The sequence below is a fragment of the Pyrus communis genome, chromosome 2 (assembly GCF_041283825.1).
Source record: "Pyrus communis isolate YQ-2024b chromosome 2, ASM4128382v1, whole genome shotgun sequence".
NCBI classification, from domain to species: domain Eukaryota; kingdom Viridiplantae; phylum Streptophyta; class Magnoliopsida; order Rosales; family Rosaceae; genus Pyrus; species Pyrus communis.
Window position 1 is genome coordinate 406,259 of NC_142566.1, and position 26,959 is coordinate 433,217.

At 39.0% G+C, this 26,959-nt stretch overlaps 1 protein-coding gene and 1 long non-coding RNA gene across 3 annotated transcripts; both read right to left on the bottom strand.

Moving 5' to 3' along the window:
• Positions 1 to 6,178: 6,178 nt before the first annotated feature.
• On the bottom strand, positions 6,179 to 8,829 carry LOC137748107 (linoleate 13S-lipoxygenase 2-1, chloroplastic-like). The gene is made up of 5 exons (XM_088679725.1): positions 8,452 to 8,829; positions 8,200 to 8,310; positions 7,336 to 8,035; positions 6,504 to 7,085; positions 6,179 to 6,371 (listed from the first exon to the last, which is right to left on the bottom strand). The coding sequence occupies exons 3-5, from the start codon at positions 7,539 to 7,541 to the stop codon at positions 6,179 to 6,181; spliced, it is 981 nt and encodes a 326-aa protein (XP_088535851.1). The 5' UTR covers positions 7,542 to 8,035; positions 8,200 to 8,310; positions 8,452 to 8,829.
• Positions 8,830 to 9,214: 385 nt separating this feature from the next.
• LOC137746472 (uncharacterized) lies at positions 9,215 to 24,331 on the bottom strand. Of its 2 annotated transcripts, XR_011069857.2 has the most exons (5): positions 23,945 to 24,331; positions 11,859 to 12,030; positions 11,077 to 11,775; positions 10,225 to 10,292; positions 9,215 to 9,901 (listed from the first exon to the last, which is right to left on the bottom strand). It is a non-coding gene; the product is annotated as an uncharacterized LOC137746472 (long non-coding RNA). The 2 variants fall into 2 exon arrangements; XR_011069856.2 differs by lacking the exon at positions 10,225 to 10,292.
• Positions 24,332 to 26,959: the final 2,628 nt, after the last annotated feature.

Below are 26,959 nucleotides of genomic sequence, written 5' to 3' on the forward strand. Positions count from 1 at the left end.
AAAAATGAATTGGACCTTGTTTTCTTATTAATAAAAAAACAAAGTTTATTACCTAGTTCTTAAAGAAACTCAGTGGGGAGGGCCAAACCGCAAACCCCTTAGTAGCTAAGCCCGGAGGGGGATATGATATGGGGTGCTGGAGCCAATGAGGTGTCACTGGACCTTCAGCCCACTTTAGGCTCCTAAGCTCGAGGTCGCTCCTTCACCTTCCTCTCCCTTTAAAAAAGAAAAAAAAAACCCTAACTCTAATTATCCAAGCTCAGCTGCTCTCTGCAATTGCAGATACCTTTCTCTCTCTCCTTCTCTCTCTTTCTTCCTAGTTGTCCCTCTTCTTTACCTTGCAATTATAGATCCACTATCTCATCCAACATCTTTACTTTTTAATTGCAGATCGATGTTTATCGCTCTTATCCCAGCCAAATCGTCTCACTTTGTTTTCTTTGCAATTGCAGATCGAAACTGTCGGGATGGTCGCCCAGTCGTCCAACCTCATTACCACTACGGAAGAACAACGTTGTAATCGACTTACCATCAAAGCCACCTAGGCGGTTGCCTAGCCCGTCTAGGCGCCGCCTAACGCCCGTCTAGGCGCCACCTAATACCCTTTCCTATTTCTTCATGATTTTGATTTAATCGTGATGACGAACCACCGCCCAGCGCCTAGGCGCTGCCTAGGCCGCATTTTAGAACACTAACTAAAACCTTACAACATGAGTGATAGACTTTGTAGGCCCATGTAGGTTCACCATTAACATAATCAATATTGTTTCAATTTAACCATTTATTGCTAGGTGTTGAGTTTTAGGACCCAGTGATGTTAGGAATGAAAACTTTCATATATTTTTTAATTGTATATTATTTTGTCTTATGATCGATGTGGGTGTAGAATTGATTAATCTGATGTTTATTATTGGTGTACACAATTTTCCATGCGAATGTTTGTAACTATTGTCAGTTTAAAATTCATTCGAACACCTTAAGGAGGCATCAAGCTCTTTTAAATGAGTTAATTGTTGTATAAGGCGTGCCACGATTGTCAATTTAGAGTCTTCGAACCCCTTAAGGAGGCATCATGCTCTTTTAAATGCGTTATTTGTTGTACCAGGCATGCCTTGGTTGGTTAATATCGACATAAAAGTTGAATGATGTTGTTGTTAGAATGCAAGCTTGCACCACAAGTAAATTGAGCTTCTAATCAGAAGATTGTGTCATGGATGGGGTTAAGATCCATGTTAAATTCTTTTATATGTCTTGTCTTATAAAGGACTTCAAATATTTTCTTTATGTGTGCCAAATTATAACCACAAACTAATTGGATCTTAGCTCAACTCAGTTTGCAATTCTTATATGGATATAGTCACAGAAATGTATGACAGACTATATACAAATGAAAGAACAAAAAGAAAATGACGTTAAATACTTACCAAATATCAAACAACAAAGTAACAAGTTTGAAAGAATATATGAAATGCAATAGATCATGCAACATTAGGGTTACACATAATGAGCCCTTAGCTTTTTACATATTAAAATATGATAATATAAGGTATCAGTAGCTTAATACGTATTTAAAAAAATTGCATAACATACCAAAATACTAATTTGTACACAAATTTGAATCATATACAATACCAATGTACCAAATTATTGGTGCGCAATTTTTTAATATGTATGTGCATCCATATATTTGTGTGTGTGTGTGTGTCGTGTGTATAATATCATTTGGAGTACTGTACGATTAAAATATCACTGCTTTTTATTTATTAAAAAGTACTGTTGTTTTTTGCACCCGCAGTTCAGTTTTTTTTTTTTAATAGAAATTTTATTGGTTTTTTCTTTTGAAATATATTAATTAATGGGACATAAATTAACGAGATCTTCTTTGCAATATTTTAGGAGTCTGCTATCTTTTGAATTTAATTAGTAAATTAATCATAACGACAATTTGTGTAAGTAAATTGTTATTGGTACTCCAAAAATCTTATCTTGCACTCCAAATGGCACTCCAAAAATCTCATTTTACACACCAAACTTTCTATAATTAGAAAGAAAAACGCAATTGCAAGGAGTGTTGAATGAGATTTTTGGAGTGCTAATAACAATTCTGAAATTGGTACCAGGTGAAATATTATGTAAATAAAAATTATACTCTGATGGACTGACTAGTCAAGCCCGCTAGTCAGCTAAGATATATTTGTTAGTCAATGAATCAAATATTCAATAACCAATTACAAGTACCAAAAACTATCCTAGTCAGCAAGATCTCAGTTCGTTCCAAGTTATTAACGTATCATGTGAGCATGATTGTGAGCACATACCAATTAACTATTCAAGTGATACATAGCATGTATATGTATGTGAGATATGTGACACAATAAAAATAACTTTGGACACAAGATATTTTTGGCCGGAAAAACTCACATCTAGGTTAAAAAATCGGGGACTCTCCACTGAGTCCAATCCATTAATGTAAACAAGGTTCATACCAAACCACACAAACTCAATTCCTAGATCCCTATCTACGGAGCAAATTTACCTTTGTGCAATCTTGCCTTACACGAGATGAACTCATTCGATCTTCATGAAGTGGTAGCTCCTCCTGAGCTTTTCACCTTGTGGCACCGATATCAACTCAAATCACGAAATGATATGATGTTATGATATGCATATAAAATCTGGATTCAAATGACTGGTCATATTTTCTAGTTAAACTGTTGAAGGAAGAATCTAACTTGAATCCAAAAGCTTGGTCTAAAAACGAATTTAATTAAAGCTTGAAAACCAGACCAAGAACTTAATGCAAAACTTTAAAATAATGCAACCCTAGTACACAATGATTGGGTGTTTAATGCATGAACTTGGTTTTGCAACTAGGGTTTCATAATTGAGGAGGAGGAAGAAGGTAGAAGCATAAATGCTTTTTCTCTCTCTAACTTCTCTCTAGACAGATTTGAACCTGGAAAACCCAAAAACAAAGAACCCTAACTGGGGATCTTAATCCCAAAAGCATCAGTTTGTTTTTCACCTACCAAGGACATTTGTTGTACCACAAATTGATCAGAAAAGATTAAGGGTTGAGATCTAACCATCATTAGAAAGTTGTAAGGAAGCCTATGTGGGCAACTCTTAATTTGCGTGCCCAGCTAGCTTAGCCAACTGGGAAGCAGCGAGCAATTCTGACTAGACAACAACACTAAACAGAATGCACCAAGAATATAGACGTGAAATGCACATGCATGACCAAACCTTTTAAAGTGAAGTGAGCCACGTCCTTGAACGATTAAACCTAGTAATAGCAGCAGGCCATAATCAGATAATGTAGTCTAAAACTAAATTGAGCATGTGGTACACAAATACAATATTTGACAAAAAAAGCTAAACACTTAAGACTAGACTTTACAAATTCCCTTTATGTAATTGAACTTAATAATTAATTAAAATTGTAAAAAGTAGTTAAATCAAATATCTAAAAGATATTTCGTGTAAGAAATTCAAAAACCAAACATCTGGATCAAAATACCTCATCACTACAATCAATAACACTGGAATAACGAAAGATTTATAATGTATATAAAAAAAGGGAAGGTACAAAGTGAGCTGCTTATATATGATATTAAATTATTTAGCAACTAAAACACTACGACATCAGTGTTAAACTTTGTAGCTGAATGCAGGTCCACCATTAATATAATTGATCTTCTAACTTAACCATTTATTGCTAGGTGTTGGATTTTATTAAAAGGCATGGTGATATTAGAGGTGGAAACTCTCACATATTTATTTATTTATTTTTTGTCGAAACTCTTATGTATTTATTAATTGTATATTATTTTGTCATATGATCGATGTGGGTGTAGAAATATGACTCCTTGGTTAATTTGATACATTATTTACAATAGATATTGGTTTGATAAAACCATATAAGGAAGGAATCCTAAAATAATTACAATAGAAAATTACATACCTATGATTGCAGAAAAGATTACGAATTAACTAACTCTATTCTAATCAATTTGGCATCATTAATCATATGAGTCGTACGATGAGGTCACATGAACTGAGCAACAATATTGACAACAAAGGATATGTCAGGACAAGTTAAAGTAAGATAATGTAAAGAGCCAGGTAACTCGTGATAAGAAGTAGGAGAAGCAAGGAGGGACCCTTCAGATACCCTGAGAGATATCCGAAGGCGTGGAAGCAAGCTTACAAGAAACCATGCCAAATTTCTGAAGAAGATCATGAGCATACTTCAGTCAATTAATTTGAATACCAGAAGACACAATGAAACTGGAGGCTTAAAATATAACTGACAGGACCCAAATCTTTGATATAAAAATGTTGTGCAAGAAGAGCGTTAAATTGAGTAAGAAGCTCCGGAGAACTGCCGCCTGTATAAATAAATGGTGTAAGAGGCATGCTGATAAATAAATAAAAAAAGAATTAGCTTGGCTCTGTCGAAAACTAACATGCAGTAGGACCTGGCTTCTCTGCCCTCCCACTTCCCATACACTCTTATCCCCTCGTATTTTGTGCGGTCACGGTTAAGCTACGTCAACATTTTATATTGATTTTTTTTATAAAGATAATAAGGCAAAAAACAATAGTAATATAAAATGTTGACATTACTTAACCATGACCTCACAAATAGGAGGAGATGAGAGTGTATGGGAAGTGGGAGGGCAGAGAAGCCACGTCAACATTTTATATTACTATTGCTTTTTGTTTAACGTGGCTTAACCATAATCGTACAAAATAGGAGGGAATGAGAATGTATGAGAAATGGGAGGCCAGAGAAGTCAGGTCCTATGCAGTAAGATGGAACTGATCTGCTAAAATCATGCACGAGGGACTTGTTGAAAGCCGTACAAGGATTTTTGAAGTTGACATAAATCCTTGAACAGCCTTAAATAAGCCCCCTATGCATGGTTTCAATGGATTAGTTCAAAAGTTCATTCATATAAACAATAACACCATTCAATTAGATATCATATTTCAATTAGGTCGATCACTCAACTTATAATTCAATGATGAAAAACTGAGCTCGCTAGGAAGTTCATTCATATAAACAAACTAAGGAACATGATTATTGAAGCATTTTTTGTGAACTTTTGCAGTGCAACTGCATCTTTTTGCTTACTGCACTTCCATGCATGTGCCTTTTTTTACGCCAAAACTCTGATCAGATTTCACGTACGATGCACTTAATTAAGACCTTGTTAGAACTACCAACTATACCTTTTTCTAGTGGGACTAATTAGTCTCCAATTTGTTCTAGGAGGTCGGTCAGTTTAACCTTTTGTAGAGATCAGTTGTAAAGTAGAACTAAAAAACTGGTTTAATTCGAACTACTTTTTTTTTTTCCCTTAATTTTCTTTTTGTATGAATTAATGAAGTTAATTTCGGATATGCACAAGTAGTACTAGTGCTTACTGGGGTCAAGGTCGGCGCTAACAAGCTCCAAAAGCAAGGTTTTGCCAAGCAAATCGGTAAAACACAATTCGCCAAGCTGCACAAGCAAATTTCTAATGTTCCTATTTTATTATTTTTTCTGTTATTTGTTTTTTGTTTGTCTTCGTATTTCATTTTTCTGTAATATGTTATGTTCATTAGCAGTCTCTATAAAGAAAGAGAATATTGTCGAAGATTGCACTGGAGGTATGAAACAAGATTAGTAATTAACTTGCTATCAAACCTGTGATTGCTTGCAGTTGCAGATGAAGATTAGATCATATTATATTGCTCTCTCTCCATAGTTGAATCCACCACATTGGCATCTCGTCGGTGACCATTGTGGGTGGCTTCGGAATTTTTTTGGTTTTGAGAGGTGGAATGGATTCAACACAACGAAGGGTAAAACTGAAATTGGGTGAGGGAAATTTTGATGGTGGGTGTTTTCAACGAATTGTGTTTTACGATGCGTCATACGGAGAGCTGCCAACCTGCACATGTGAGTTTGATCCAATTTTTTACATGACAAGACATGTACAATTACAATTAGGTTTCCATCTGTCTGTCTCTCCCTCTCTCTATTATTTGTTGACACAGTGGCCATCAACTCAAATTTTTCTCGTGGGCAGACCCAAAGTAGTTTTGTCCTAAATATCCGTGTTATTGATACGTATGAAATTAACGGCTGGATATTTTTACAAGTATTACGATATCATCATCATCAAATTCAGATGGAGATACTATTTGGAATTCCCCTTCCTGTGACACCAGGTGTTGAAAATGGCTTTAAAAGCTCATATGGAACAACCCCAGCTCCAACTCTGTTTTTCAAGTTTAGATTGGTATTCCTTCCATCTATAATTCCTCCTAACGTCTTCAAGTTGCCATTAAAACGCGGAGAAGGATTGTCTGCCCTCCCACTTCCGGTGCCCTCATGTGCCCTCCTGTTTGTGTGGTCACGGTTAAGCCACGTCAACATTTTATATTACTATTCATAAAAGTCTTATTATCTTTATAAAAAAAAAAAAAACAATATAAAATATTGACGTGACTTAACCGTGACCAGATTTTCAGCCCAAGATGGCTCCATATTCTCACCAATGTTTTCCTCATCTGGTGAATGATTTGACAACACATCTAAGACAGCCATCACCTTTGTTGCTTGAACCTGTGTGGGAAAACACATCAGTAGTGCCATTTCTGGTTTCCTCAAAAAGTTCTGGAAAACCTCTTCAGATGGATCTTCAGTTGGCATGTTGGTTCGAGCGATTGAAGGTTGGTTGGGGAAGTATCCAGCATATATGTACTGGCCAAAGTTCACAGTTGCATGATGACCAGCTGTTACCCAAATTATGGTTGTCAAAATTTGAATCAAATTTTTTGGGGTTTTCAAAACAGGCCACCATGGCTCGTCTTTCTTGTTTGCATGGCCCTTGGTTCTAACTTTTGTCCACCAACTTTGAAGCTCCTCATCAGACTCAACAAGAGTTGGGTCTGGATAATAGTGGTTCACATAGTCACTCACCCACTCCTTAATGGCATCCCACAAAATAAGACCATCATTTGCAAATGGGTAGTCTTCAATTGTTAGCTTCAGACAGTGCTCAGAGGTAGGATCCTCAACTGCCATTCCCCTAAAATTTAACATTAGTGATTATTTATTAGATGAATTTTCATTCCTCTATCCAGAATTCATTCGTGTACAAAGCTTGGATAAGTCTCATATTTGTTTAACAATAGTGGGTATTAAGACACAAGCACAAGTAGACCTTCCTATTATATCTGGGACTAGCCTGTATTAGAAAGTGTGTCGATGACAGTGTCATTTTTGTGTGTCTAAACTCTTGATAGCATTACTATTCTTTGTTTTATCATGTAAAATACCTTCTGATGAGATCTGCTGGCAAAGCTTCCATATCAAAACGCCAAAGTTGGTCATAAGCAACCAAACTAAGCTGAAGGGAGTACTTTCCTGGTGAGAAACTGCTCTCAATGATTCCATCGGCATTAATGAGGCTTTCTCGAGCCAGAGCATTGATTTCCATTGTATATCGAAAATGAGGATGTAGAAGTTGATAGATGGGATGCATTGCACTTAATTGTCGATTAACTGCAAGTATATATGGGTCCGTGCAACAATGAGTCCTAAGCCTATGAAAATATAAGTGCAAACAAGTACCCACCCACGATTTAGTCACACAATTGTTGATTCCAAAAATCTTAGTAACATTAGATCCATGCTTGAGTTGGAAGGGGCATGACTGAGGCACATATTTTCTTACCAGTGGATAACAAGCTGATGATAGCCAGCATCATGAGCACAAACATGGGCTTTAGCGAGCCTCTACAGCCACCGACCGGTTGCATCCCAAGTTGGGGTGAATGCTTGTTTCCATTGTGGCTTGTCACTAACGGGTAGCCAAGTGAGTTCAATGGCGACAGGTCTCAATGTTCCGTCCTCAGTGAGGAAGAATAGTGTTCGAGAACCATACAATGTTGTCCCTTCAATCTCTCTTACTTTGTTCACAAAAGGCATGTACAAATCATGATAATCCAAAATAAAGATCCTTTTTCCTTCTAAGGCCTGTATTGCAAGTTCAAGTAGACTTTGTCATACAAAAAATAAAGTTACACACACACACAAAATTAAAACGATTTAAAGTTTGACACAATAGTGGGGAAATAAACTCATCCACTTAAAGAGCAAGAAATGAAAAAGAGATTGGAGTTTTGGTATTTATGTGTTACCTCATTGACAGTCATACAACCTTTGATCTCTTTCTCTACCAGTTCAGTTGTGATCAATGATTCAGGTGGGCCATAAATTTCAGGGTCAAGTTTACTTTTCAGTGGCCATTCCTGCATCCAGAGGAGTTCGTTGTTTAGCTTGTTCTCCAAGGAAGACAGGGGTTCAGAGGGAAATGCAGGTTAACTCGGTTTTCTTTATGAAGTGAAAGAATAAAATTGAATTGTGTTAGCAAATAAAAATGGAAAGCGTACCGTTACTAACTCTATACTATATGGATTAAGACCAGCTAGAGTTTGGCGGGAAAATTCTTCATCTCTAAATAAAGAACATTTATCACCTACAAAAGAAGATAGCATAATCAAGAGATTAGGTAACTATCTGCATTTACATTACCGAATGTGCCCAACAGTCTAACATTTTCTTTTCCTTAAAGGCGGATAATTCTTTTAAAGTTCTACTTGTGCAAACAAACACACACACATATATCTTTTTATGTATGAAAGATAAGTCCAAGGAGGCATACAATCAAGTATTTCAGGGGTATCGAAGAGCAAAAGATCGTCTTGTCCATCAATGATAATCTTGACTAGCCTTGGGACACTTGTCTGAAAAAAGCCACCAGTTTTTTACTTAGGCAATGTGACACCTTCATTAAACAGTGAATCTATGGCTGTGAAGTACGGAAATCCCAAGTCCGGATTAATAAGCGTCATCTCAAGTTTAGGAACCAATGCGTGCAACATATATTTGAGGGCCTTTATCGAGAATGTTAGTTGTTTCATCTCTACAAATGTTTCATCTCTTGGTACATACACACTGCTGCTTCTTTATTCTGATAAGGGGTCTGTAATATTGACACAGTTACTAACTCTCACAGTTTCACAATAAAAAATATGTTTCTGCAACATAACACCGGGGTTGTATAATTAGCATATAAAACACTTTGCGCCCAAGTTAGATCCCCTTTCTCCCTCCTTTGTAGTTAGATTAAATTAGCATATCACTAAAATAGAGGGAAAAAAAATGTTAATGTGTTAAAAATTCAGAATCACACAATTTTTGTAATACATATAAATCTCCTTTGCACCAATTTATCTCTTCCTACTTGTTGGCGGATTTTACGACTTTATAATCAGTAATGTTATTTAGACACAAAACTGGTTTCATTACTACACTGATAAAGTCCACCTCTAGTAGGTGTGTCAGCACTGAAACCAATCAGTGAATCTCCGATAGTACTCATTCGTCGTTAACTTCCCCTGCTTCAATTCAGTAAAGTCTTGCTTCTTGCGATCAATATACTCAAGGGGAACAAACCTTTTCCTAAACAACAGCTTAAACACTTCCCAGTTAGCCCTTCCCTCTGAGGTCAAATGACGAACCTCCTGTTCCCACCAAGATGCCGATTCTTTACCTAAGAACCATGAGGTCGTCTCAACCCACCTTTCAGAAGGAAGATTTCCCTGACTCTGCAACACTCGAAAAGTCTTTTCAATATGCTCCAGCCACCGCTCAGCACCCTCATAACCTTCATGACCCTCAAACTTATCCAGCTTCAGATTATACATGGCCTCCAGAGGAGTCCTCTAGGGAGGGCGGAACGCAGACTGAATGGCAGTAGCAATAGCTTCCCCCAACTGAGCTATATCGGAGAAACTAGGCTTAGCTGAGCGACGTGGTTCTCTACGAGGCGGCATAGTTCTGACAGAAGACACCAAAACAATTAGAACACTCACAAAATATGCAGGACTGCCAAACCTATGCTCTGATACCAAACTGACACACCCCGACCGAAATCAAGGCGTGCTGGCCGTCATGCGAGGATGACGTAGCTATGTGCATAGTGCGGAAGCAATAATAATAAAAAAAGTATGAATAAATAAAAAAACAAACTACTAAGTAAGCTAGTTATAGTAACACACTAATGCGAGACTAAGTGTGATAAACATAATCAAAGCATAGAAAGCCTAAGTGCAGTCCAGAAGAACGAATACTAATTACACAACACCCAAGGGTGATCCTACATTTGTGATGATCTGTCAGAACCACCGTCAAGTCCTCATGAACCACCAAAGCTGCTTCTAACTAGAACCTAGAGGGGCGCAAAACAGAAAGTGTGAATGGGCAAAAACAAAGCTTTTCAAAATCACTTCATTCTCAAAAGTTCTAACCCTTCTCCGTAAAACCTATATAATTTCCCAGAAAAATAGAATATACACGTATATCGAAAACATGTTCAGAAATATGCCATGTCGAATGCCTCCACATAAAATGTAAGTGACCCAGCTAATGTCAATCAATGCAAGTAACATGTCAGCCGGAGTTACCTAACGTGACCTGTACGGCTGAATCTAGAGCTCAAATCCCTAACTCACTAACTATACCTGCACACGAGTTGGAACCACCTAAAGTGGTCTGTACGACAGGACTGGGTGTAAATAAATACGCTCAAGTGCTACGATCACGTGAAGACTGGACGAATAATCGCGGGTCACCTACGAGTCGGAACCACCTATAGTGGTCTGAACAATAGGACTGTGCACCTAACTTGGATCCAAGATGAGCGTGTGATGTGGAAGGTGAACATCACGTGAATGACTATGCCCTACTCTGAGCAAGAGCACTAACACCGGGGGTGCAGGTTATGAGCTCTCTATGCATCTCACATAACCACTAATTCACAATCATAAACCATAAACTTACCTGGCATTTACCTGTGCGCCTGCAGCACCAAACATACATATATGCAACTACTAATGCATAAATAAATAGGCAAACGCTATGCATGTCATTTAAAACATATAAACATTCCATTTCATTTTCTGGGAAAAACCACAAGTATATAGGTATATACGGAAAACCAAAAGCCCACTTACTAATATGTGAAAGGGTCGTAACCCCATTGCCTTGAGTGACTGCGCTCGTCCTCAGGATAGGTCTCACCTATATGCGAAACAACTATAAAAACGTCAATTTAAAGCACATAACCAAAACTAGGTAATAACTTCTCATACAATGCTCAAATGGGATGTTTGGATATACCAACGTGATCTACTCAACCTCACGAACATCCCTATATTTTTAAAATAATTTTCCGAGACCCCACGCGCCGCCACGCTCCGGCAAGTGCACGGACCTACGCGCCCCCCCACTCGCGGCCAAATGCCAGTCACACTGACGGCGTCAGTTAACGCCGTCAGGAATATTCCGTTAAACCCTAATGGATTCCGTTAAATCTGACTGACGGCGTCAGAATATTCCGTCCTAACTGACGGAATATTCCGTCTTCTTATGCGGCGAGTCGCCGGTCGCCGGAAACCTGGGAAAAACTTTAAACCCTTCGTTCTCACTCGTTTCTTCACCAATTTCTATGAAATTTGCACCAATGGAAAGCTGGAGATGAGTAGAACAACGTTATACCTGTTTGAAACCTCAAAGATCACAAGATCTAGCCGGAAAAATTCAAGAAAAACCGACCAACTTCAAAACTAGCTTTCTCGACGTCCAATTCCACCCAACAAACCACCCCGAGCTTCCTAAGGACCTCCCTAAGCTTCCTATAAGCTTCAAATTCCCTGAAAAACAATATTTCACATGTGCATGAACATTGACAAAATCAGAGGTTCTTGGTTTGACGTGAAATCGAAGGATTCCTTACCTGAAATTGGTATGGTTAAACTCGTATGATCATCACGAACACAAAGGTACCATTTTCCACTTCGATCCGTTACGTTTGCAAGGGTTTTGAGTCTCGTCCGTACAAGTGAGAAGGAGAGAGTCTACGATAGAGAGAGCACGGGAGAAGATGATATGGGTGTAGGTGTGTGGTCCTATAGAGTCAACCCCCTAAAAACAATTAAACAACATCCCAAAATGACAAATACCCACCAAGGGCAAAATCGTCATTTCACACCTGCGGTAAGAATAATTCGAGACGGGCTGTCACTGTGTGTGTGTGTGTGTGTTTATATAATTAGACCATATTAGTTTACCTACCTACTATTTGAAATGTTCATTTCCAATTATGCAAAATAATGTATACCAACAACAAAATATTGCATATACCAACAACAAAATATTGCATAAACATAGGAATTGGATCACGCTTTTGATTTTATCTTTTACCTACAAGCAATCAGATACATATTACTTTATATATTTTTACCAAAAAATGTCCCTAATAGGCTAATATATGTAATAATACATGAAAAATAATTTACGTACCATGTATACAAAAATGTTATTTGATTCAAAATATATAATCTAGGTTTTCTCAAAAACAAAGAATATTTATATATATATATATATATATATATATATATATATATATAATCTAGGTGTATGTGTGTGTGTGTGTGTGTATATATATTTATATATATAATTGGAACAAATTAATTTACATACCTACAAATTAATTTCCAATAATTTACCTATAAAAAATTATACCCCGTTTGTAATATAATATCTTTTTTTTCACTAATACATGGAGAATAATTTACCCATGACAAGATGTCACATCCCGGCCCGGGACGGATCACTTCCCGGGCCCGCTCCACCACCGTAGCACGATATTGTCCGCTTTGGGCTTACCATTCCCTCACGGTTTTGTTTTTGGGAACTCACGAGCAACTTCCCAGTGGGTCACCCATCATGGGATTGCTCTAGCCCCCTTCTCGCTTAACTTCGAAGTTCCTACGGAACCCGAAGCCAGTGAGCTCCCAAAAGGCCTCGTGCTAGGTAAGGATTGGAATATACATTTAAGCATCGCTCCCCTGGGCAATGTGGGATGTCACAATCCACCCTCCTTAGGGGCCCGACGTCCTCGTCGGCACATTTCCGGCTAGGGATTGGCTCTGATACCAATTTGTCACATCCCGGCCCGGGACGGATCACTTCCCGGGCCCGCTCCACCACCGTAGCACGATATTGTCCGCTTTGGGCTTACCATTCCCTCACGGTTTTGTTTTTGGGAACTCACGAGCAACTTCCCAGTGGGTCACCCATCATGGGATTGCTCTAGCCCCCTTCTCGCTTAACTTCGAAGTTCCTACGGAACCCGAAGCCAATGAGCTCCCAAAATGCCTCGTGCTAGGTAAGGATTGGAATATACATTTAAGCATCACTCCCCTGGGCAATGTGGGATGTCACACAAGAAGAAATATAATTTGATGTATTATATTGAAAAATATTATGTCATACCTATATTTATACAACAATAAAACGTGCATAAAATATGTAACAATACATGAAAAATAATTTACCTACAAGATAGAGAAGTGTTATTTGATTCAAAATATATAATATGGATTTAGTATAATTTTTTTTAATAATTGGAACAAATTAATTTACTTCCCAATTAATGCAAAATATATATATCTCAAAAAAGGTAAATTTTTGGTATGATATGGATACAATTAATGCAATACAATAGTTTATATATTTTATTTCACTTTTTCTACAACTTTTAATTTGGAATAAATTTAGGGATTTGGGAAAGTGGCATGGGTGTAAATAAAATGTATTAGTAGGTCAATAGTATTCCGATGTGACTGTAGATTTTAAATTTGGACTTTTATTGGATGTTTATATATAGATGAGTTTTTATCTAGGAATCACGAATTGTAAGGGCTAAAATCTAAAGCACCCTTTCAAATATCATGGACTTCAATTTTCCAATATGAAAGAAACGAAAAGAACAGGAAATTATAGGTTAAAACTATATTTTATTTTTTTATCTTTTATTCTTTGGTACGACTTAATGATGTTAATGTGTATGTATGTGTTGACCCTAAAAATTACAAAACCTACGTGGCGCGCAGGCCGAGTAACTAATAAGCTAACTACGTCATTCGGTTGAATGCGGGGCGTGCCAACTCGTCGGCCGAGCTCGGCCGAGGAGTAAAATTTGTTGATGTTGCGTTGAGCGCGTCGGTGACTTCTCTATCTTGCGACTGCGGTCGAGGAAGGAACAAATCTCGGCCTTTGGATTCTCGAGCCTGAAGACAAGGCTGCTAGTTCTACGAAGTTCAATATCAAATTCGGCTCTCAAGGTGCCGAATGTAGTAACCTGGTAACACCTCACTTCGCCGGGAAGGCTAATGAGATGACCTCTGCCGATAAGGATTCGAAAATCCTTCTCGACCGTGACTTGGATAAATAACCAGTCGGCCTCGACGCAGTGCTGTTTATCCAAACTGAAGGTGCTTCGGGAGCGGCTGATTCTACGGCAACAGTGCTGTTTATCCAAACTGAAGATGTGTCGGCGGAAAAAAGAAAATAAAAAATCTCAAGATGTTTGAGAGGTTTTGCGCAGGGCAGTTGGGTGTTGAATTGGATCCTCTTTTACGTTGCCACTACCTCTGTATTTATAGGGACATATGCGTGTTGGTTGATAAGCTGATATAGGCTTCCGCCATGCATTAGAACTCTTCCACTGATTGCGTCAGATAAGCCTTACTATTCCCAAAACTCTGAACTTAGTCAAAATTGCAACCTAATTCAATCCTTATGCAGCCCTATCATATCAAATCCCAAGATAGCCTGGATGCTTGGATTTGATCAATAATGCCCATCAAAATAACCACCAATCCACGTACACCGTTGTGGTTGGTTGCTTTTTGGAGATAACCATCACAAACTTGTGGTGTATAATTACCTAGGAAATAGTCTCCCAACCTTCCACGTATATGCATGTGCTGACTTAAAGAATTGCAAATGAATTGCAATTCTTCTACTTAATATTATCCTATGCAGAGAAGGGCTAAAACATATTAAAAGATAATGTCATGATTAAAACCACAATATATCTTTCAATAATACCAAAATTACCTTCACTTTTCATCCGACGGTTGGAAGTATGCTTACCCAACGACCTTGATTACTCGGGCCGATGGTGTAATTTTGGGTCCAAACATTGCTCCCCAGTTTCCTTAAGTTTCGGGCCGTAAGCCGAATGGTTAAGGAAATTAATTATTTTGTAGCCAACAAAATCCCGTATTGCCGAAAAACTTTGTTCCTCGGCAATAACATCTCTGTGTTACCAACGTTGTGATCTTCCTCGGCTGCCACAATTCCATACAAGGCTCGACAACTTTAGGAAATAACCTTGTAATCACGTCGACCATCTTGAAGGATAGAACTTGCAAATGACACCGAGAAAATAATTGGGCTGAAGAAAACCAACTGGGGTCGAGGGCCGAGATAAACCAAATGAGGCCGAAGTCTCGAGGACTTTTGCCCACTACTTCTCCTGGTACTTTGGATATATATATATATATATATATATATATATATATATATATATATAGATAACCTGATTGCCTGATAAAGTGTATATATATATATATAGATAATCTGATTGCCTGATAAAGTGTATATATATATATATATATATATATATATATATATACCTGATTGCCTGATAAAGACTTGTCGGCCATGCAGTTGGCATATATATATATAGGTAGAGCATCGGATGTCCCTCAGCTCAGTAAAACCACCTTTAAACAAGCCTAGTGTGAATTGATCCACACGGCTGTCAATCACGTAGACCTACTAAATGTGCCGCATGGGATGTTCCTCGGCAACATCTCTGTATGTGTGTATATGGTCGAGCCTTGTATGGTCGAGCACCAGCAGGCCGAATGACCCTATGGTCGAGCACCAGCACTCTGCAATAATGCCTCGCCGAGCTCGGCATGTGCATGTGTGTATATATGTGTTGGTGACTTACAAAAGTGGCTAAACCATATGGGGCCGAGAGAAATGAGCCGAGTTCAAGAAGCATTGGGTTAAAGTCACACCATCAAAACCACCATCACTCGGCTTTGAGGAAATTCATCTGTTTTCCACCAATGGGCTCCACGCCAGTCTTTTTCCTCATTTTCAAATAAGGCCTTCCATGAATACCACCTGGGGAAATGAAAAAGAATTGGCATCATGTGGCGTGCCAAAAATTACAACATGGCCTTTATCTTCTTATACGCAGCATACGGCAAATAATCTTTCTCGGCGAGCAACCGCCGATTATACCAGATAGACTTATAAGTTTAAAATTGGCTTGGCCAGAAACAACTTTTAAAACCGAGCACGTCATAATTTTGCCGAGCACACCACCTTGTTGCCCATATATATATATATATATATATATATATATATATATATATATATATATATATTCCACCGAAGCCTATATATGTTTGATAGTCGAACTACCAAGTTTCTCGCACCAAGGCTCTAAAGTTGGCCTCACTCTGCCAATCTTTTACTCGACCCTTTTTTTTTTTTTTTTTTTTTTGTCCGGGGCTCAATGCTCATTCCCCCCCCTGTATTTTCTTAAGTATCGGCCAAGAGGCCGAATGGTTAAGAAAGTAATTTAGCACATGGAAGTAAAAGTGGCCGAACCATAAATAGGAGGAGGCCAACGATGCTTTATTCCAAGCCGAGATCTTATAATATCAAAATTCTCAAATTGATTTCGCTCTAGGCCGAATGAAGAATTTTCTCCAAATATTTTTGACTTGGTGATATATTTTTCATTTTCGGCCGTCGAATGTGTTGAACAATTATTTTTTCCCCCAGGCATAATTACTTTGTTAACTTCGGCTTTTAACTCGAGCAACTTGGCCGAATTGGATTGCTTCAAGTCGGCTTTATTACCAATAATCATATCGATTGGCGCAGTTTGTTCAACTGAAACCGTGAATTGGTCTTGTTCGTCATTGGAACACTTTTCTGACGAATTATTTTCTGAGTCAATTTTTGGCTTAGAAACTTGAACATTTTCTTCTAGGCCTACCACACTTTCAGCCGCGATCGAAAAAATAGGTGGCCTTTGTTCTTCGGCCAAAGTAACAATTTTCTTAGGCCGATATTTGATTACGGCCGGAGCGGAAAATTGCCCCCTGGTCATTTCAACCAACCATTCCTCAAATGGAATTGATTTGTAGTCGAAAACGTAAGGAAAATATTTTCCATCTAGCCAGGTATTAAACCGAGCCCTGTCTTCATTTACCCATTGCTCTTGCAGGGTAACAGGAGCTTTTATTCTCAACATGTAAGCGAATGACTTTTGCATCTCTGTATGGCCACGAAGAATTTTTTCCACTTCCAAAGCTCTTTTTCGTTCCTCATTGCGTTTTTTCAATTCCTCTAGATGCTCGTACAATCGGCTACGTTGAGCCAGATTGGAATCTTGATATATCATATGAACTTCGTAGTTTTAGCACTGGGTCCCACTGGGCGTGCCAAAATGTTGACCCTAAAAATTACAAAACCTACGTGGCGCGCAGGCCGAGTAACTAATAAGCTAACTACGTCCTTCGGTTGAATGCGGGGCGTGCCAACTCGTCGGCCGAGCTCGGCCGAGGAGTAAAATTTGTTGATGTTGCGTTGAGCGCGTCGGTGACTTCTCTATCTTGCAACTGCGGCCGAGGAAGGAACAAATCTCGGCCTTTGGATTCTCGAGCCTGAAGACAAGGCTGCTAGTTCTACGAAGTTCAATATCAAATTCGGCTCTCAAGGTGCCGAATGTAGTAACCTGGTAACACCTCACTTCGCCGGGAAGGCTAATGAGATGACCTCTGTCGATAAGGATTCGAAAATCCTTCTCGACCGTGACTTGGATAAATAACTAGTCGGCCTCGACGCAGTGCTGTTTATCCAAACTGAAGGTGCTTCGGGAGCGGCTGATTCTACGGCAACAGTGCTGTTTATCCAAACTGAAGATGTTCGCCGGTTGCCTTCACAGTGCTGTTTATCCAAACTGAAGATGTGTCGGCGGAAAAAAGAAAATAAAAAATCTCAAGATGTTTGAGAGGTTTTGCGCAGGGCAGTTGGGTGTTGAATTGGATCCTCTTTTACGTTGCCACAGTTAAATTCTAGGTTTTAGATGAATATTTTTCTTATCTTTATTCTTCTCACATAGAGGAATATATAAACATATACAATCTCCTACAAACTAGGAAACAAGTATCCCAAAACCACTAGGATACCAATTACATAATTTTATACCAAAAATATCTCTTCATTCCTTATTCCCTAAGATTTCCTCACGCAACACTCCCCCTCAAGTTGGTGCGTAGATATCTCCTAGGCCCAACTTGTCAAGTGAGTTCTGAAACACTCTTGTCGTCACTGCATGCGTTAACACATCAGCTAGCTGGTCTTCGGATCTCACATATGGAATGTCAATTAGCTTAACATCCAACTTTTCTTTAATAAAGTGTCTATCCACCTCAACATGTTTTGTACGATCATGTTGAACTGGATTATTAGCTATCTCTCGCGCAGCTTGATTATCACAATATAAAAGCATCGTTCCATGTGGCTTGAACCCAATCTCTGTAAGAAGAATCCTTAGCCATAATAGCTCACAAATCCCATGCGCCATCCCACGGTATTCAGCCTCTGCCGTAGACCTTGCCACCACATTTTGTTTCTTGCTCCTCCAAGTCACAAGATTTCCTGCAACAAATGTAAAGTACCCTGATGTAGAGCGTCTATCAGTGATGTTCCCGGCCCAATCAGCATCAGTGTACCCTTTTATCTCCAAATGCCCATGTTTCCTGAAAATCAACCCTCTTCCAGGTGCACCTTTCAAATAACTCAATATTCGCATTACTGCAGCCATGTGATCTTCACTAGGAGAGTGCATAAATTGACTTACTACACTAACAGCATATGCAATATCTGGTCTTGTGAGAGACAAATAAATCAACCTCCCTACTAACCTCTGGTATCTTTCCCTGTTTGCAGGAACCTGGTCCGGGTAGACAGCCAAATGATGATTCTGAACTATAGGTGTTTCTGCGGGTTTACATGCCAACATCCCAGTTTCAGATAAAAGATCCAGAACATACTTCCGCTGGGATAAGTAAATACCACCACGGGAACGAGCAACTTCAATTCCCAAGAAATACTTCAAACCCCCTAAATCTTTCATTTCAAACTCAGAAGAAAGATACTCCTGTAATCTTTCCATTTCCTCTGTATCATCACCTGTGACTACCATATCATCCACATAGATTATCAACAAGGTAACCTTTCCTTCCCTGCGTTTGATAAACAAAGTGTGATCCGCATTCCCTTGTTGGTACCCGTATTTCTTCATTGCATCAGTGAATCTTCCAAACCAGGCCCTTGGCGATTGTTTGAGTCCATAAAGAGCCTTTCGTAGTCTGCATACTTTGCCTGCTTTATTCTGAACTTCATACCCAGGTGGGAGTTCCATGTATACTTCTTCCTCCAAGTCGCCATGTAGAAAAGCATTCTTCACATCAAATTGTTTCAACGGCCAATCAAAGTTTGCAGCTAAAGACAAAAGAACCCGTATGGTATTCATCTTTGCTACTGGGGCAAATGTTTCCTGATAATCTACCCCAAAAGTTTGTGTGTACCCTTTAGCAACCAACCTTGCCTTGTATCTATCAATGGTTCCATCAGCTTTGTGTTTTATGGTGAACACCCATTTGCATCCCACTGGTCTTTTTCCTTGTGGTAATGACTCCACGCTCCAAGTTTCATTTTTTTGTAGGGCTTTCATTTCTACCTCCATTGCCTCTTTCCATCTAGGATCTTGCAAAGCTTCTTCCACTTTTGTTGGAATTTTGATAGCATCCATTGTATTCACGAAGGCTTGGTACTTGGAAGACAGTCGATGTGTAGAAACATACTTTGCAATTGCATATCTAATTTTCCCATCCGGAGAATACCTGTCAGGAGGTTTCCCACGATTTTGTCTCGGGGGTAATACATAATTACTTTCAATGTTAGTCAAATTATGAGCTTCATTAGATTGGAATAAGCTTACCTCATGGATATCCTCGGGCACACGGACGGGTACAACTAGAGGAGGGTTATTTCTTGAAGTGTTTGAGCTGTCACTACACGGTCCAATTTGTGTGCTGCTGCTCGGTCCAATTTGTGTGTTGGACTTAGAAAGGCTTTCGGTCCCTAAGCCCCCAGACCCACTTGTCACATAATCCAAAGTAGACAAGCCCAGATTGGGCTCACACAGGTTGGTGGACTCACGGCACAAGCCCAGATTGGGCTCATCAAATCTGCTGCACAGGTTGTTGGACTCACGGCACAAGCCCAGATTGGGCTCATCAAATCTGCTGCACTCACGGTTACTTAAACCACTAGAACTCTCGGCTGGCTGGCATATGGTATTACGGCAGGTGTCATCCACCTGCACAGTTGGCAGATCAATCCAACTATAATCTTCATTTGTGCTCATCTCCCCCTGAAGATTATAGTAAGTGTTTTTAGTGGAAAAAAACATCTCATGCTCGGAAAATGTAACATCCATGGTGACGTACAAATGCTTAGTTGGTGGATGATAACATCGGTACCCCTTTTGCTGACTATTAAATCCCAGAAAAATACAACGAACTGCACATGGATCCAACTTACTGCGCTGATTTTTATGGAGATGCACATATGCCACACAACCAAAGATACGTGGGGACAAATGAAGAGAAGATGGTAATGTCACATGGTCAGCAAGAACTGCCATAGGAGTGCGAAAATTATGCACTCGGGATGGCATGCGGTTCATTAGATAAACGGAGTATCTGACGGCATCCGCCCAATAAGAGTGAGGAGCGTGAGCACCAATGAGGAGGGCTCGAGTGGTCTCCAAAATATGTCTATTTTTTCGCTCGGCTACACCATTTTGCTGTGGAGTGTGTGGACAAGTAGTCTCATGAAGAATGCCGTGCTCCTGAAAAAATTGAGAAAGTTCGGTATTGATATATTCCCCACCATTATCCGACCTAAGAACCTTAAGGGGTAGAGAGAATTGATTTTTAACCATGCAGTAGAACTGGTTAAAAATCTGTCCAACATCACTTTTATTCTTCATAGTATAAAGCCATGTCATTCGGGTGCAGTCATCCACAAAGATAACAAACCAACGAACCCCATGACTAGTGGCTACTGGAGAAGGCCCCCACACATCAGAATGAACTAGCTCAAAAGGAATTGTTCTTTTATTTAAACTCGAATGATAAGAAGTACGATGACTTTTTGCAAGAATGCAATCATTACACTGAAAATCAGAGTCTGAAATACCACGAAATAAAGACGGTAGCAATTTTTTCAAATAACCAAAAGATGCATGCCCTAATCGACGATGCCATAACCAAATTGTCTTATTCTTGTTCGGATGACCACTGCGCACTTGATTTACATGACTTGCCGATACATCATCCACATAATATAACCCTCTCCTCTTAGTACCACGCCCAATTATCGCCCGAGTCTGGATATCCTGAAGTAGGCAAAATGTGGGAAACATTAACACAACACAATCTAATTGCTCAGTAACTTGACCAACAGAAAGTAGATGATTAGATAATGTTGGAACAAGTAGTGCATTGTGAATAGACAAAGATGGAGTAAGGGAAATAGAACCCGCTCCCGTTACAGGAGCAACATCACCGTTGGCTGTAATGACATCTTCTTTAGATGGTGAAGTCATGTGATAAAATAATGATGCATCGTAAGTCATATGGTCTGTAGCTCCAGAGTCAATTATCCAACCAGTATCTCTCTTGGTGGAAGTTATTAAAACAGTACCGATTTTACCTGAATCTTCTGCGTTGTCACCCATTGAAATTTGATTGATTAAGGATAGAAGTGGGCCCGTTTCTGTCTCCTTGGAAGCTTCTTCTGAAATTGGCACCGCAAACTGGGCTGCAGCTATTGGACTTGACGGGCTGGGCCTTAGTTGACTCGCTGCAACAGCAGCTATCCCCCTGCTCCCATCAGATTTCTCTTGTTGGGCCTTGGACCCAGCTTGGCTCCCTGCTGCATTATATGCGGCTCCTGATCCAGTGGCTGCCATACGGGCATGTCCAGCCCGTTTGTTCCCCCGTGCCTTTAGCTCCTTCTTCCTTTCCCAGTACCATTCTGGGTACCCATGAATTTCAAAACAAGTCTCTTCAGTGTGTCTTGTTCCATTACAATGATTGCAATGGAGTTTGTCCTTATCAATATCCTCATGGGTTCGGAATGATCGAGAACTTCCATTAGATGGTGGACGAGACCCAGGTGCCTTAGTTGCCATAGCCATAGGAGGTGCTGTCATTGTAGCTTTTGTTCCCATCATAGTGACCAGCCTTTGGGATTCACGTCGTACCAAATTGAAGCATTCTTCGATTCTGGGGATAGGTTTCATCCTTAGAATCTCACTCCGAACTTGGTCAAACACACCATCTAATCCCGCAAGAAAATCATACACCCTATCTTTTGCGAGTTCTTCTTTACGAGTTTTCAAATCTGCTCCACACACCATACGAAGAGGACGTCGTCTGTCAAGGTCCTGCCACACACTCTTTAATTCAGTGAAGTACAAATTAACTTGACGACCATCCTGTCTCGTCCGTGTAGCCTTGCACCGGAGTTCATAGTATTGGGACTCATCAGAACCATCATAAAACATCTGGGTGACACTCTCCCAGATATCTTTAGCCGTGGGCAAGTCTATAAACAAGCCAAGCAGGTGGGGTTCCATGGTTTTGAGCAACCACCCACGCACAATAGCATCTTCCGTTGACCACTTCACATATCCTGGATCATCTTCATCTACTGCCGGGATTCTTCCCGTTAGATACCCTTGCTTACCGAGACCTGAAGCATGAACCTCCATCATCTTCGACCAAACCTTGAAGTTCGAGTCGCTCAATCGATACCCAAACGGAATGGAGTTGACGTTGGATGACTCACCTTGGACCGATATAGTTTGCATGGGAATTATATCTCCAGTTTTGATGTCTGCCATTGCACGGACAGATGTGCAGGTTATGTATATTTGTTTTTTTTTCTGTAGCTTTGTTGATTCCAAAGGCTACGGTGCTTTGGTTTCTGGGTTCAAGATTTGATGAACACCAAAGTTTTGACGGCTAGGGTTTTTTTTCCGAGACGAGACAGGTCGAAACCTGCTCTTGATACCAAGTTAAATTCTAGGTTTTAGATGAATATTTTTCTTATCTTTATTCTTCTCACATAGAGGAATATATAAACATATACAATCTCCTACAAACTAGGAAACAAGTATCCCAAAACCACTAGGATACCAATTACATAATTTTATACCAAAAATATCTCTTCATTCCTTATTCCCTAAGATTTCCTCACGCAACAGCCACTACCTCTGTATTTATAGGGACATATGCGTGTTGGTTGATAAGCTGATATAGGCTTCCGCCATGCATTAGAACTCTTCCACTGATTGCGTCAGATAAGCCTTACTATTCCCAAAACTCTGAACTTAGTCAAAGTTGCAACCTAATTCAATCCTTATGCAGCCCTATCATATCAAATCCCAAGATAGCCTGGATGCTTGGATTTGATCAAATAATGCCCATCAAAATAACCACCAATCCACGTACACCGTTGTGGTTGGTTGCTTTTTGGAGATAACCATCACAAACTTGTGGTGTATAATTACCTAGGAAATAGTCTCCCAACCTTCTACGTATATGCATGTGCTGACTTAAAGAATTGCAAATGAATTGCAATTCTTCTACTTAATATTATCCTATGCAGAGAAGGGCTAAAACATATTAAAAGATAATGCCATGATTAAAACCACAATATATCTTTCAATAATACCAAAATTACCTTCATTTTTCATCCGACGGTTGGAAGTATGCTTACCCAACGACCTTGATTACTCGGACCGATGGTGTAATTTTGGGTCCAAACAGTATGCAAGCAGTAATACTAATGACAGCTTACTGGAGTCAAGCTCGGCGCCAAGAAGCTCCAAAAGCATGGTTCCGCCGAACACATCGGCAAGGTCATCGAGGGGCCGAGTCAAGCCTATGGTGGAGATGAAGTTACCAACACTTATCTGGACTGTAACCACAGCCCTTATGGTTACTGCCTTAATCTCTGTTAATGCGACCGCGGATGCTGATGAAGGCCTGAGTTCATTAGAATTAGCACGTACCATAATTGAGGACCTTTCCTTATTACGTTCGATAGGCACATAGTGGCGTGGAAGGAGTTTGATGTGAGAGGGGTTGGCATGCCTCGTAAGATAATTAGGGTTAATGGAGGATTTTGGGAAGACAGAGAAGGATTTGGGATTTTGCAGCAGAGACTTCATCTTCAATTACGTAGAATTGGAAGAGGAATGGTGGTCTTGTTGGAACGTGATATGCATTTATAGATTTAATACACACGAGAGAGAGAGAGAGACGGCATGTTAATTATCTATATTTGGAGTAGTCAATTAGTACCACAGTCTAATGAGGTACAACGCCGAAAAACTAAGGTTGTTTGTTCTCTCATGTAGGTGGCTGATCTCGCACAACTCTTGCATCCATGGTGGTGCAAAATTTTGGTTCCAACAATAGGCCTAGAAGAAGAGCAAACAAATATTAAAATAATTAAAAAGGAGTATAGGAGGTCAAATGCGGTATGTGAGAATCACCACTTTTTCAACTGGTACCTACTGTTGGTTTAAGTTTCTTAACCAAAAAAAAGAAATAAAGAAATAAACATAATTCTGGTAAGTCATAAGAGAGAAAACCATCTCCAGTTTGAATGATTATCTTTACATAAGATAAAGAGAGAAAAAAAAAGCGCCATTAATTTAGGAGTAACAGACTTGTTATAGTTCTGGCCTGTGACTCTAAGTGGCTGTAATATATATATATATATATATATATATATATATATATATATATATATATATATGTGTCCGTTTGTAATAAGGAAAAACCTAAGAATTCACATGGTATCACAAAAAGAAAGTATGAGCTGGACCACCAACCTTCTGTAACGTAAGTGGTGGTATCTCTAATCTCTCCCTTTTGATTACTAATTACAAGGTTATGAACTTTTGATAGATATTTAGACATATCTTGGCAGCATCATTGGGCCAACGGTAGTGTGATACTCACGAAGAAGTAACTATATGTCTTAATTTTATATATCTGCAGTTTTCTAGATTTGAAAATCTTTTATTCTGAAAGTTGATTGTATTGTCTAGATAGGGTAAAAGGAATATACCAGAAGGTGTTTCTTTTGCTTACATTTACAACTCCTGAATCCGCGACTGCATCGATCCATTAATAGCTGTGTATTACAAAAAGCAGATCGCAAGGAAAGGAACTTAGCAGCCAGCAGCCTTGCATCAGCGAAAATGCATGGGACCAAGAAAGGTGACTGATATGTACCGAATCCATTAACATGCAAGTCTTCATGCATAATAGAAATAATATTTTCTATAATGTAGAACTAATCCATTAATGTTCCCTGTTTTATTGTGGGCGGTGCCTGCTCGGATTTGAATTAAATATAGTGTTTTCATTGTCACGGAATTTTAATCAAACTTACATCGGCCACTTGCATTTCCTATTATAACCTTAAAAGAAAACATTAAAGGAGTATGAGGAGAAAACTTGACGTTTGTTGGAGGTGACTTATAGCAGTACTTCTTTGATGAAGATTTCAAGAAGTGCGGTATATACTCTCCATATACTGGAGAAATTTTTCAGTATGTCGAAAACACAACTCAGTATATCAAGTGCCATAACACAATGTATTGGTTGAAAATTGTTTTTCAAGTTTCTAACCAATTATATTTTTACGCTTAATGTAGCGGGCCACATTCCTGGAACATTGAAAAATTCTAAATACTGGGTATAGAAATTGATATTGGTGTCAATGTTGTCTATCATCTGATGCTATCTAGGCACTTTTAGTAATGTAATTCCCAATCAAATTATAAACATCAAATCCAATAATTTAAATAGAAAAACAACAAAACAAAAGAAAATTAACTATCAATCCAATTGGCTTCACAAGGACTTTGCTTGCATTTGCATTTGCATGGAGTAAAACAATTACAAATGGGAACGGTATGAATTATGGGGAAAGTAAGAAACTATTATGGGAGCTCCCGATGACTTTGATTTGCTTTTTCTGAAGTTCTTTGAAGAACTAGGCTTTCCAGCTCCCTCATCGGAGACCTCTGACGATGGCATGAAGCAGTTGAAAAAAAACAGAGAAAAAAACCATTTGCTAGTAATTTGTAAGGGTTGCTAAGTTGTTGTGAGATATGGGTGTGTTGTATTATTGTCCAGTATTTGTAGTGAGATGGAAATGGGACTTTGTCGATTAACTTAGAGGCCACGAAAGATTTCAAGATCTCACTGCAGTTTCACGATGATACTACTGACATGGGCTGTTTTACTACTACAAAATTAGCTTAATGTGTTAGAGAATCGTGGTGGTTTTATATGATACAATGTTGGATAAGATATTTCCAACAGGTAGTTTAGATACTGTCAAGTTAACATGAAGCATGAATTGTGCAGGTTTATCTTATTTCCAAACTTTGACTAAATTAAGAGACACCTGTTCTTTCTACATTGATTGGGAGAGATGATTAGAAAATATATGCGTTTATCCTAGACTAAGACCTAGCTAATAAATCGACCCACCAACTCATAATAACTATTCCTTTTGGAAATATCTGAAATTAAAAAGCATTAACAGTGGAGCATTTTTTTTAGCTGTTATTATGCATAACAATTTCCTAAAAACGCAAGCAAAAAGTTATATAAAAAAGAGTATAAGATGACGTTTTTGTAGTGCTACTGACAACAATTTAAAATTCCAAACACATGAATGGCATCTAATGTCATACTAAATAGTCTCATTGTTCATGTGACCTCCGAAAGTGATTATTTTTCAATGAACTCTAAGAACCACAGTTTTGCTATCAAGACTTGTAAGAAA